The sequence below is a fragment of the Agelaius phoeniceus genome, chromosome 24, assembly GCF_051311805.1.
Source record: "Agelaius phoeniceus isolate bAgePho1 chromosome 24, bAgePho1.hap1, whole genome shotgun sequence".
Taxonomy (NCBI): domain Eukaryota; kingdom Metazoa; phylum Chordata; class Aves; order Passeriformes; family Icteridae; genus Agelaius; species Agelaius phoeniceus.
Genome location: NC_135288.1, coordinates 2,222,349 through 2,234,951, shown reverse-complemented (window position 1 = coordinate 2,234,951; position 12,603 = coordinate 2,222,349). Strand labels below are relative to the sequence as shown.

At 57.6% G+C, this 12,603-nt stretch overlaps 1 protein-coding gene across 1 annotated transcript; it reads right to left on the bottom strand.

Annotated features, from left to right (window-relative positions):
• Positions 1 to 867: 867 nt before the first annotated feature.
• On the bottom strand, positions 868 to 10,573 carry MFAP2 (microfibril associated protein 2). Its single transcript, XM_054647961.2, has 9 exons — positions 10,370 to 10,573; positions 6,075 to 6,166; positions 3,820 to 3,906; positions 3,011 to 3,037; positions 2,836 to 2,922; positions 2,217 to 2,258; positions 1,949 to 2,036; positions 1,777 to 1,850; positions 868 to 1,224 (listed from the first exon to the last, which is right to left on the bottom strand). The coding sequence occupies exons 2-9, from the start codon at positions 6,109 to 6,111 to the stop codon at positions 1,121 to 1,123; spliced, it is 546 nt and encodes a 181-aa protein (XP_054503936.1). The 5' UTR covers positions 6,112 to 6,166; positions 10,370 to 10,573; the 3' UTR covers positions 868 to 1,120.
• Between the last annotated feature and the right edge of the window lie 2,030 nt (positions 10,574 to 12,603).

The following is a 12,603-nucleotide window of genomic DNA, read 5'->3' as shown; positions in this document are numbered from 1 at the left end:
ATTCAACCTACAGAGGAGAAATTCATCCTAGAGAGGGGAAATTCACTGTGAGACCCCACCCACCACCCTCTATAGGGGAACTGGGCAACACCCCAAAGCCAGCCCCAAACCCACCCCAAACCCCTTGATTGTCTGTAAGTGACCCAGACCTTACCCCAAACATTTCCATACCGCACATCTTCCTGCAGGCCCCAAAATGAGCCCCTACATCCCCCAAATGCCACCCTAAAACCGACCATTTTACACCCCAAAGCCCCCTAAACACCCCAAATCATCCTACAGCCTGTGTGCAGCACTGGGAATTGTTCAAATTGTCAGAACCCCCCCAAATTGGGAAAAACTCCAAAGGAAGGAGCCAAGAGTGCAAAAATCAGCAATAACCCCAAAGGAAGGAGCTGGGAGCCCAAAAATCGGGAATAACCCCAAAGGAAGGAGCCAGGAGGCCAGAAATTGGAAATGACCCCAAAGGAAGGAGCTGGGAGCCCAAAAATCAGGAATAGCCCCAAAGGAAGGAGCCAGGAGCCCAGAAATCGGGAATAATCCCAAGGGAAGGAGGCAGGAGCTCAGAAATTTGGAATAATCCCAAAGGAAGGAGCCGGGAGCCCAACAATCAGGAATAACCCCAAAGGAAGGAGGCAGGAGCCCAGAAATTGGGAATAACCCCAAAGGAAGAAGCTGGGAGCCCAGAATTGGGAATAATCCCAAAGGAAGGCGCCGGGAACCCAGAAGTTGGGAATAACCCCAGAGGAAGGAGACGGGAGCCCAAACATCGGGAATAATCCCAAAGGAAGGAGCTGGGAGCCCAAAAATCGAGAATAACCCCAAAGGAAGGAGATGGGAGCCCAGAAATTTGGAATAACCCCAAAGGAAGGAGATGGGAGCCCAGAAATTTGGAATAACCCCAAAGGAAGGAGCCGGGAGCCGCAGGGCCCCTTCGCTCTCTGCGGGACCCTCCGGGGCTCCCCGTCCCGCGGAACAGAGAAAGGCACAGCAATAACAAACCCCCCCGATTTAATTATTATGTGCACAAAGAAAAAGGGAATCCCGGGGTTTCGGGGAGCTGCTCGTTCATGCACGGGAGCCGCAGCGGCGCGGGGCGGGTCCGGAGCGGGGCCGGGGCTCAGCAGCCGCCGCAGCTGCGGGCGCAGGACGCGCCCACGGTCTGGCACAGGCCGCTCGTGGCCATCACCCCGCACTTGGAGAACTTGTCCCGGCACAGGTCGGCTGCGGGGAGCGAGGGATTATCCCGGGAGAATCGGGAGAACTCCGGGAGAGCAGCGAGGGGAGCCCCCAGTCCGGCCCCACCGCACAGCGCGACCCCGCTCTGCTCCGGGGGTCTCGGGAGCTTTGGGAGCAGCGAGGGACCCCCGCCCCATTAGGGCACACCCCGGCCCCATCCCACATCCCGGCCCCATCCCAAAATCCCACGGGACCAAAGCTCCAGAGACCCCCGGAGCAGAGCGGGGTGAGGCTGTGCGGTGGGGCCGGGGTGTGCCCCGATGGGGCGGGGGTCCCTCCCTGCTCCGGGGGTCTCGGGAGCTTTGGGAGCAGGGAGGGACCCTCGCCCCATCGGGGCACACCCCGGCCCCACCGCACAGCCCCACCCCGCTCTGCTCCGGGGGTCCCGCGGGATTTTCCCTCCCCGGAATTACGGGGAAAAGCCTGATTGGGATTGTGATGGGGATGGTGCCGGTTTCTCGCTCACCGGATTTTCCCTCCCCGGAATTACGGGGAAAATCGTGACTGGGATGGGGACGGTGCCGGTTTCTCGCTCACCTCGCAGCAGCTCCTCGTGGGCGCACACGGTGCGGACGCAGATCTCCTTGTTAATGACATAAACCCGGCGGAGGCTGGAAATTTTGGGATAGAAAGGATGGGGATGTAAAGAGGAAGGGTTCCCAAAACCCCGGATCAGAGGGATCAGGGATGTTTCCCCTCCCTCACGCACCTGTAGAAGCAGATCTCGTTCAGGCACTGCTTGCAGGGCTTGTGCACGGAGTAGAGCCGGGTGCAGGGGTACTGCTCCTCCCGGCAGTCTGCGGGCAGGGAACCGGCAATGCCCGGCAATTCCTCACCCGGCAATCCCCCCAGCCCCGATTGTCGCCTCCCCCTGCCCCGGCTGTCGCCTCCCCCAGCCCCGATTGTCCCCCCGCGGTGGCACAGCCCCGCTCCGGTCGGAGCCCGGCACAGGGAACGGGAATGGGATCGGCACTCACCGAGCGGTCCCGGCTCCGTGGGCTCCGTCTCGGGCACCGCAGCTGAGGGGGACAGGGGACAGAGAATGGGACAGGGGGACAGGAGACGGGGAGAGAGGAACAAGGGGACAGGGAACAGGGGACAGGAGGACAGGGAATGGGACAGGGGACAGGGGGACAGGGGGACAGGGGGACAGGGGGACAGGGGGACAGGGGGATAGGGAATGGGACAGGAGACAGGGGGATAGGGGACAGGGAATGGGACAGGGGACAGGAGACGGGGAGGGAGGAACAAGGGGACAGGGAACAGGGGACAGGGGGACAGGGAATGGGACAGGGGAGAGGGGGACAGGGGACAGGGGACGGGGAGAGGGGACAGGGAGAAAGGGGACAGGGGGACAGGAAAAAGGGGACAGGGGACAGGGGCACAGGAGAGGGAATTTCAGGATGAGGCAGAAGTGTCTCCTCGTCCCTTCCCTGGATTTTAGGGCTGGAGCACCCTTGGCACCCATTGGCTGCTCTGGAGGGCACAGCTGGGCTGGAGGGGCAGGGAAGGGACAGAGAGACCCGGGACTGGGGGGCTTGGGGGGGCTGTCACCCACCCTGGGGGCTGTCACCCACCCTGGGGGCTGTCACCCACCTGGGGTCGGGGCTGGCACAGTTTCCTGCTGGGATTGCTGCTGGGATTGGTACCGGAACTGCTCCTCCGGGGCTCGGGGGGTGACATCTGCAGGGAGAGACCCAGTGCAGGGACATCCCCAAATCCCCAAATCCTGATCCCCCCCCTCCCCAGTATCCCAGAGGGAAACACTCACCGTGGTAGTCGTAGTAATCCTGAATTTCTGGGGATAAAACAGAAACAGGCTGAGGGAGGGTCTGGGGAGAGAGCTCATCCCGTGGGGACTGGGAGAGGGAAATGAGATCCCTGGAATTCCCTGGTGGGTCAGGAAAACTCCCTCCAGCCCCTCCAGGGATGAGCCTGGGCCACTTCCCACAGGTGGGGATTGGGGATGGATGAAGGTTCAAAAAATGATTGGATAAAGTTCTGATAAATAGTTGGATAAAGGTTTAATAAAGAATTGGATGAAGGGTTAAGAAATAATTGGATAAAGGGTTAATAAAGTATCAGATAAAGGGTTAATAAAGTATTAGATAAAGGTTAATAAAGAATTGGATAAAGGGTTGATAAAGTATTGGATAAAGGGTTAATAAATAATTGGATAAAGGTTTAATAAGGAATTGGATAAAAGGTTAATAAAGGATAAAGGTTTAAAAAGGAATTGGATAAAAGGTTAATGAGGAATTGGATGAAGGTTTAATAGAGAATTGTCAGTGAGAGCACAGGGAGGAGCTGGGAAGGCTGGGAATTCCAGGGGCGGAGGAAAAGGACGGAGCACAAGAGGGAGGGATCAGAGGGATGGGTGTCTGTCTGTCCGGATCAGAGGGTGGGTGTCTGTCCAGATCAAAGGGATGGGTGTTTGTCTGTCCGGAGCAGAGGGTGGGTGTCTGTCTGTCCGGATCAGAGGGATAGGTGTCTGTCCAGATCAGAGGGTGTCTGTCTGTCCGGATCAGAGGGTGGGTGTCTGTCTGTCCGGGAGAGGGACAGAAGGGGCGGGGCTCTCACCTGCCTGCTGGTCGTACTGGGAGTACTGGACCGGCTCGGGGTAGGTGATGCCCTCGAACCTGCTGAACTGTCCCTGCACCAGGAGCGCTGCGGGACAGGGCTGGGCTCAGCGGGGGCACAGCACCCCAAACTGGGTCTGGGATTCCCATGGACACCCCAAACTGGGTCTGGGATTCCCATGGACACCCCAAACTGGGTCTGGGATTCCCATGGACACCCCAAACCAGGATCTGGGATTCCCATGGACACCCCAAACCCGGTCTGGGATTCCCATGGACACCCCAAACCGGGTCTGGGATTCCATGGACACCCTGAACCCAGGATCTGGGATTCACATGGACACCCCGAACCCAGGATCTGGGATTCCCATGGACACCCCAAACAGGGATTTAGGTTCCCATGGAAACCCCAAACCAGGATCTGGGATTCCCATGGACACCCCAAACAGGGATATGGGATTCCCACAGCACCCCCAGCCCAGGAATTTGGGGTTCCCTGCTCCCATCATCCCCCCAATCCCACAGGCACCCCCTGCCCAGGGATTTGGGGTTCCCACGGACACCCCCAGCCTGATCCCTGCTCCCACCATCTCCAATCCCACCCCTCTGTCCTCAGGGCCATGGATCGGAGGGGAAACGGCTCCAAATCCAGCGTGGAAGAGTCGGAGGGACCGGAATCCCCGGGAAGGGATTGGAATACCCAGGAAGGGATTGGAAGCACTGGGAAGGGATGGGAATCTCCAGGAAGGGATTGGAATCCCCAGGAAAGTATGGGAATCCCCGGGAAGGGATGGGAATCCCTGGAAAGGGATTGGAATCCATGGGAAAGGATGGGGATCCCTGGGAAGGGATTGGAATCCCTGGGAAGGGATGGGAATCCCCAGGAAAGGACCAGAATCCTCAGGAAGGGATTGGAATCCTCAGGAAAGGACCGGAATCCCAGGAAGGGATGGGAATCCCTGGGAAGGGATTGGAATCCCAGGAAAGGACCAGAATCCCCGGGAAGGGATTGGAATCTCCAGGAAGGGGCCGGCATCCTGGGGAAGGGATTGGAATCCCGGGAAGGGATGGGAATCCCTAGGAAGGGATTGGAATCCCAGGAAAGGACCGGAATCCCTGGGAAGGGATTGGAATCTCCAGGAAGGGATTGGAATCCCGGGAATGGGGCTCAGCTCAGCCCACGCTCTGTCCCTCTGCTCCATCCCTCCCTGTCCCCAGGAGCACCCCGGGAATGCTGCCGGGACAGGGTTTGAGGCTCCGGCCCTTCCCTCACCCCGAGACGTTTCCCTGTGTCCCCCCCTTTGGGTGCAGCCCCTTTCACCCAAACCTCTCCTGGCTCCCCTCCCTGCTCGCTGCCATCCCCTCTGCCAGCCCACGGGGTTATAAACCCCATTTCTCTGGATTTTGTCCCATTTTGTGCCACCTCCATGTCCCCACTCTCTTGGTGCCGGCTCAGAGCCATTCCCAGCCTAAAGATGAGCCCAAAGTGGGATTTGGGGGAACTTTGGGGAGTAACGGGAATGAGCGATGGCGCAGCCACCCAAAAATCACTGGGAGTTGTGGCCACCTCCTGATCATCCCTCCAGTGATGCTTTAGTACCAAAAATTAACATTTTGCACCCTAAAAATGCATTTTTTGGAGGCTTCGATCCCCAGAATGAGATTCTGGAAGGTAAAAATGAGGCTTTGGGCCAGACCATTGAGTATTTGGGTCCATAAACAAAACTTCGGCCTCTAAATCAGAGGCTTTGGACTTTCAAAACCAGACTTTGGGCCTTAAAAATGTGATTTTGGGCATTAAGATGAACTTTTAGACCTCTGAAAGGGCACTTGGGACTTAAAAATGAGGGTTTGCACCATAAAAAATGAGGTTTTCAACCACAGAATCAGAGTTTTGGGCTCCAAAAGTGAAGATTTGAGACTTAAAAATGAGGTTTAGGGATGTTAATATGAGGTTTTGGGACACAAAAATGAGGGTTTGGTATCTAAAAATGAGGGTTTGGGACCTAAAAATTAGGATTTGAAGCATAAAAATGAAGTTTTGGGATGCAAAAATGAGGCTAGGGGCACAAAAAATTTAGGTTTTTCTCTCTAGAAATGGGGTTTAGATCCTGAAAATGAGAGTTTGGACCCTCCAGTTGTGTCTTGGTGTTTAAAAATGAGGAAAACGGGTAAAAGTGGAGCTAGAAAATGTGGATTGGGATGATCCAAACGGTGCTGGGGGTTCGGGGGTGGCACCTGGGGCTGGGGACTCACCTGGCAGACACAGCACCAGGAGCTCCGCCGCTCTCATCCTGCTGGAATGACGGAAAAGGGCGGGAGCACGGCCGGGATGCAGCCGGAGGAGTCTGGGTGTGAACAGAGGGAATTCAGAGGGAGGGGACACGGAGGGACACACAGGGACATGCAGGGACACACAGGGACACACAGGGACATTCAGGGATGCACAGGGACACACAGGGACACACAGGGACACTCAGGGACATGCAGGGACACTCAGGGACATGCAGGGACACATAGGGACAGGCAGGGACACTCAGGGACACACAGGGACACACAGGGACACGCAGGAACATGCAGGGACACGTAGGGACAGGCAGGGACACTCAGGGACACACAGGGACACTCAGGGACACACAGGGACACACAGGGACACACAAGGATGCATAGGGACACACAGGGACACGCAGGGACACACAGGGACACTCAGGGACACTCAGGGACACGCAGGGACATGCAGGGACACGTAGGGACACGCAGGGACACTCAGGGACACACAGGGACACTCAGGGACATGCAGGGACACTCAGGGACATGCAAGGACACTCAGGGACACACAGGGACACTCAGGGACATGCAGGGACACTCAGGGACATGCAAGGACACTCAGGGACACACAGGGACACACAGAGACACTCAGGGTCACTCTGGGATACTCACGGATACTCAGGGACACACGGGGATGCACAGGGACATGCAGGGACACACAGGGATACGCAGGGACACGCAGGGACACGCAGGGATGCAGAGGGACATGCAGGGACATGCAGGGACACGCAGGGACACACAGGGACACTCAGGGACACTGCCCCATCCCGAGTGTCCCTGGGAGCTGGCTCCAAAAACATCCTCCCCCTCCCAGTCTTCAGAAATCAAAGAATTTCCCCAAAAATGCTTCCCGCCCATTCCCAGGGGATTTGCAAGGACCAAACCCCAGAATATCCCGCGGGCAGAGTGGGGAGGAGAAACGCCAGGATGAGGGATCACTCCCAGGATCATTCCTGGGATGTCAGGATCAATCCTGGCGAGTTGGGATTACTGCCAGAATCTGGGATAATTCCTGGGATGTCAGGATAATTCCTGGGATGTCGGAATGATCACTGCCAGGATCATTCCCAAGATGTTGGGACTGCTTCCAGGATCACTCCCAGATGTCGAGATCACTCCTGGGATGTTTGGATCACTCCCGGGATGTTGGGATCACTCCCGGGGTGTTAGGATCACTCTCAGGATCACTCCCAGGATCTGGGATCATTCCCAGGATGTCAGGATCACTCCCAGGATCACTCCCGGGGTGTGGGAGGAGAGGCCCAGACCCCCCAGAATGGAAATCTGGGGCTCCTTTCCCGAGGTTTCCAATTCCTTGGGTGAGGAATTGTTTTGGGGAATTGCTGCATTAGCTCAGGCATCCCCTAAATCCAAAGGGATTTGAGGAGAAAATCCCAGATTTTGAGAGGAATCCCGTGGGGTTTGGTGGCCTCGGGCGCTTCCCGGCGTTTTCCAAGCCTGCTGCTCCCGGCGGGACGAGGGGCCAAGGCCGGGAGCCGCCAGGAATGCCGGCAGCCCTTCCCCCATCCCCAGCCAGCTCCAGGGGGAAAATCGAGGGAAAAAGAGAAATTCTCCCCCAAAACTCCTCTGAAATCCAGGGGAAAGGGTTTGAGGATGAATCCCACTGGCATTCCCGGTGCTCGGGTGGGGGGATCCTCCCCGGGTGATCCCGGCTCTGCTGACGGAGCGGGGAAACTGAGGCACGGGGGGGAGGAGCCCTTTGAATCTCATCCCTGTGGAGCGGGAACATCAACCCCCCGTGCCGGGAGAGCTTCCCAGCCCAGACCCCAGCAGGGAGCGGCTCTGGAGGGGGGGATCCTCCTCGGATCACATCTGAGCCTTCCAGGGATCCCATCCAGCTCCAGAGTGTGGGATCCTCCAGGGATCCCATTCTGCACCAGCCCCAGTGTGGGACCCTCCAGGGATCCTGTCCTGCACCTTCCAGGGATCCCATCCAGCACCAAATCCAGAGTGTGGGATCCTCCAGGGATCCCATTCTGCACCAGTGTGTGGGATCTTCCAGGGATCCCATCCCGAACCTTCCAGGGATCCCATCCCACACTAGATTCAGAGTGGGATCTTCCACAGATCCCATCCCACACTAGATTCAGAGTGTGGGATCTTCCAGGGATCCCATCTTGCACCAGTTCCAGAGTGTGGGATCTTCCAGGGGTTACATCCTGCACCAGAATTTGGGATCCTCCAGGGATCACATCCCGAATCTTCCAGGGATCCCATTCCACATCAGATCCAGAGATTGAGATCCTCCAGGGATCCCATTCTGCACCTTCCAGGGATCCCATCCCTCTCCATGCCCAGAGTCCCATTTCCCAGCCACCCCAGTGACTGAAGGCACCTTCCAGGGCCCTTGTCCTGCACCCTCTGATCCCCAGCTCCTCTCCAGCACCATCAGGGCACCCTCAGGACCACGTCCTGCAGCCCCTTCCCCACAGAACTCATCCCATGGGAACCTCCTCCTCCTCCCCATTCCAGGAGCTGCTGGAGGTGCTGACTCCAGACCCTCCCGGCTTTGGGAATCCATGGAGCCGGTCCCAGCCGGGCTGGATCAGCACACTCAGCCCCGGCTGTGCCTTGGTGGGACAGGCCCTGTCTGCTCCCCACGGCCCAGGAGCCGCCCTGGAATGTCCCGGGATTAAAGGGACCGGAGGCTTTGCCAGGCTGGCAGAGCTGGGGTCTGGGACTGGGGAGGGGGCCTGGGGGAGCCCATCCTGAGCTCTGCTGGCTCTGCAGGTGCCAGGATCCTGTGGGACACCAGAGCCGGCATCCCAGCAGGGAGCGAGGGAGGGATGGATGGATGGATGGATGGATGGATGGATGGATGGATGATGGATGGATGGATGGATGGATGGATGGATGGATGGATGGATGATGGATGGATGGATGGATGGATGGATGGATGGATGGATGATGGATGGATGGATGGATGGATGGAGGCATGGATCCATGGATGGATGGATGAATGGATGGATGGAGGGACAGACACCCCCTCTGGAACCATCCCCTGCCATCCTCCCGCCCTCCCGAGGACACGGCTCCGCAGTGCCCTCCCTGCCAGCCCCGTTTCCAGCCTGCACAGCTTCTCCCGAGCTCCAATTCCCTGAATTTCCCCCAGTCTTGGCTGGAGCTCGCAGGGTTTGGCCGCGGGACGGGGACAGTCGGGTCACGTCTGCCCCGACGGCGACGCCAGCGGCTGCTCCCGACGGAGACCCCGGAGCGACGCCGACATCCCCAGACATCCCCACGACATCCCCACGACATCCCCACGACATCCCCACTATGTCCCCCCTTCACCAAGGCCACCGAGGAGGGGATGAAGCCGCCTCCAGCCCCGTCCCCCCGGCCCGGCCGCTCCCCGCCGGGAGGGCCCCGCTGTTCCCCCTTCCCTTCCCTTCCCCAGGCTCCGCTCCCTCCGTGCAGGGGTCCGGCGGCTCCGACCGCGCCAGATGTTTTTGCAACTGCACATCTGGGAACAATCAACCCCGGAGAAAGAACACCACAGTCCCTTTCATTCTGCTAAACCCCACCTTCCCCCAGCATTTCCCCCCTCCCTCAGCTTTTCTTTTTTTCCCCCCATTTTCCTTTCCTTTCCTTTTTTTTTTCTTTCTTTCTTTTTTTCTTTTTCTTTTTCTTTTTTTTTTTTTTTTTGAGCTCTCCCGTTTCCAGAGAATAGGAGAACAAAGGGAATATCAAAGGATTCCAATTTTTTTGGCCCCCGACCAGAGGTAAGGAACTTGGTGCCCCCATCCCTGTTTTCACACATCACCTTTTCCTCAGGGGGCCCGTCCCCCCCAAAAAATAAATTGGAATAAAAGATCCATTTTCTACAATCTCTTTCCAGGATGGAAAAGAAAAAAAAAAAAAACACAACAAAACCAACCAACAAACCCACGGCTTCCTCCAGGCTTTAGGGTATTTTTAGACTTTTTGGAAGTGGTTAAAAATCTCCAGTAACTGTCAGGCCTCACAGAAGGGCCCCTTCCCCCCCTGGCTGCCGTTCCTTCAGCCCCCCAAAAATCAAGGGGATTTGTCTTTGTGAGGTTAAAAAGCTGAAAACAACTTTTCCAAGCTCTTAACCGATGGAGTTTTTAAGATGATTTCACAAAGTCCCCAAAATGGGGGTTCAGCCCCGTTTGCTGCTGGGGGGTGGGGGGGGTCCCGGAATTCCTGGGAATTAGGGGGGGTTTCCCTCGCCTGGTCCTTACCAGTGAGTGCCGGCTCTGCCCTCGCCTCGGTCTCCTCTCTCTGCTTCCCCAAAACTCTTGAAATGAGAGTCCGAAAAAACAAAAAAAAAAAAAACCCAAAAAACCTCCTACCTCCAGCACGGGGGATCCGCTGGGTCCTAAAGCCACACCTGAGCCGGCCCCTTCCTCCTCCCGCGCTGCCTGGGAGGGGGAAAGCCGGGAAAACCCCCAAACAACCCCAAATATCCACCCGTGAGACCGCACCGCTGCCAGGGCCGCCGGGGACGGGGTGCTCTGTTGGTTTTGGGGTTTTTTGCCCCGCGGGATGAGTTTTAAATCCATGGAAAAGCGAGGAGGGGGGAGGATCCCGCGCGGAGCGGGCCGGGGTTTGTGGGGCTGCAGGGAGGGAGGGAGGGAGGGATGGAAGGAGCAGCTCCGAGGATTTTTCTGCCACCTCCTCAGCTCTTGGGAAAAAAAAAAAAAAAAAAAAAAAATCACTGCACCCCCAAAATTTGGGATCCTGGGATCACAGCACCGCTCCCGATCCAGGGGTGGATTCCGATCCCCCCCAGCAGCGAGGATGCTGCAGCCCCGCGGGGGATTTGTCCCGGGACGGGGCTGGAAAAGGACCCAGATCACCCGAATCCCGCTTTCCCCACCCAGGCTGGGGCTGGAAAAGGACCCAGATCACCCGAATCCCGCTTTCCCCACCCAGGCCGGGGCTGCCGGAGGCTCTGCAGCCCCTGGGGCCGGCGTGGGGCCCCTTTCCCCGCTCCTGGAGGAGGATCCCGGCGGGATCGGGATGATCCCAAACCCCCTGAGCTCGGCAGGGACACAGAACCAGAGCTGGGGGTGAATCCTGCGGGTTTGGGGTGAAAAACTCAGGAAAGGAGAGGAAGGAGGGCACTGGGGTGGAGGGAGGAGGTCTCTGGAGACGGGAATGGGGGTGAGCAGAGGAGATTTTCTCCCGTGGGATTGGATTCCCAGCAGCCCACACTGGATTGTGCCGAGGGCTGAGCACCGGGACAGGCTCTGAGAGATGCAAAATGCAGGAAAAAAGGGATTTTCAGAGCAGGATGAGAGGAAGATGGGGCTGGAAGGTGCTCCCATCTCCTCTCCGCTGGTTTTCCAGGCTGAAGGATGGGTAAAAACCTCCCAAAGGATCCCCAAAACACCTCAATTTCCAGGCTAAAGGATGGGTAAAACCTCCCAAAGGACCCCAAAATACCTCAGTTGCTAGGCTAAAGAATGGGTAAAACCACCTAAAGGACCCCAAAACCACACAAAGGATCCCTAAAACCACCTAAAGGACCCCAAAACACATCAATTTCCAAGATGAAGGATGGGTAAAACCACCCAAAGGACTCCCAGCCACCTCAATATCCAGGCTAAAGGATGGGTAAAACCACCCAAAGGACCCCAAAACCACACAAAGGATCCCTAAAACCACCCAAAGGACCCCAAAACCACACAAAGGACCCCAAAACCACCCAAAGGACCCCAAAACCACACAAAGGATCCCTAAAGCCACCCAAAGGACCCCAAAACCACCTCAGCTGCTCCCACCGAGCTTCTACCAGCCCCCAGGTGCAGCACTGTGCCCATCCCAGCCCTGCTCAGCCCCATCGGGGGGCAGGAGCTGCCTGTCAATAATTAAATGAACTTTCCCACCCCCGGGAACACCCTCCCGGCCCATCCAAGCCAAACACCCCGGAGCGCTCGGAAATTCCAAAGGGAAGCGGCTCCCGGGTGCCTCTGCTTTGGACGCTGCCAGGAGCGGGCAGAAATCCCGAGGGCTCGGAGCGGGGAGGGTTTTTCCAGGCTCGGGAAGCCTGGGTTAACAACCGCAGCCTTGGCCGGGCCTTCAGGAAATCAGGAAACCTCTTACCTCTGCTTGTGCCTCATTTCCTGACCTAATCCCAGCTCCCCAGGGCAGGGAGGCGCCGCCGGCGCTCGGAGGGGGTTCAGACTTTCCGTGGAAGCGAATCCCTGCAGGAAGGAGCCCGGGATGCTGGGAGGCAGCTGGAAAAGCCCGGGAGGGGCTGGAGCAGCACAGACCCTCGGGGAGCTGCTCCTTCCCCGTGGGATGCGGCGTCTCTGCCTCCCGGCATTTCCTCGGTGGATGGAGCGAGGTTTCGGAGTCTCAGCCAGGACACCTGGGCTTTTCCAGCGATTATTGTTATTTTCTAGGAAATTCCAGCTGGAGAGAGGTTGTCCAGGCCAGTTTGGGCTGCAGGAATCCCAGCGGTGTCATC

What these genes read in the sequence shown, in the direction of transcription:
- MFAP2 (XM_054647961.2), bottom strand. Translation starts at nt 6,111, where the DNA reads ATGAGAGCGGCGGAGCTCCTGGTGCTGTGTCTGCCAG. An exon ending in GGATTACTACGACTACCACG is followed by an intron (nt 2,923 to 3,010) that starts GTGAGTGTTTCC and finishes CTCTCCCTGCAG; the next exon opens with ATGTCACCCCCCGAGCCCCG. An exon ending in CCACGAGGAGCTGCTGCGAG is followed by an intron (nt 1,225 to 1,776) that starts GTGAGCGAGAAA and finishes CGCTCCCCGCAG; the next exon opens with CCGACCTGTGCCGGGACAAG.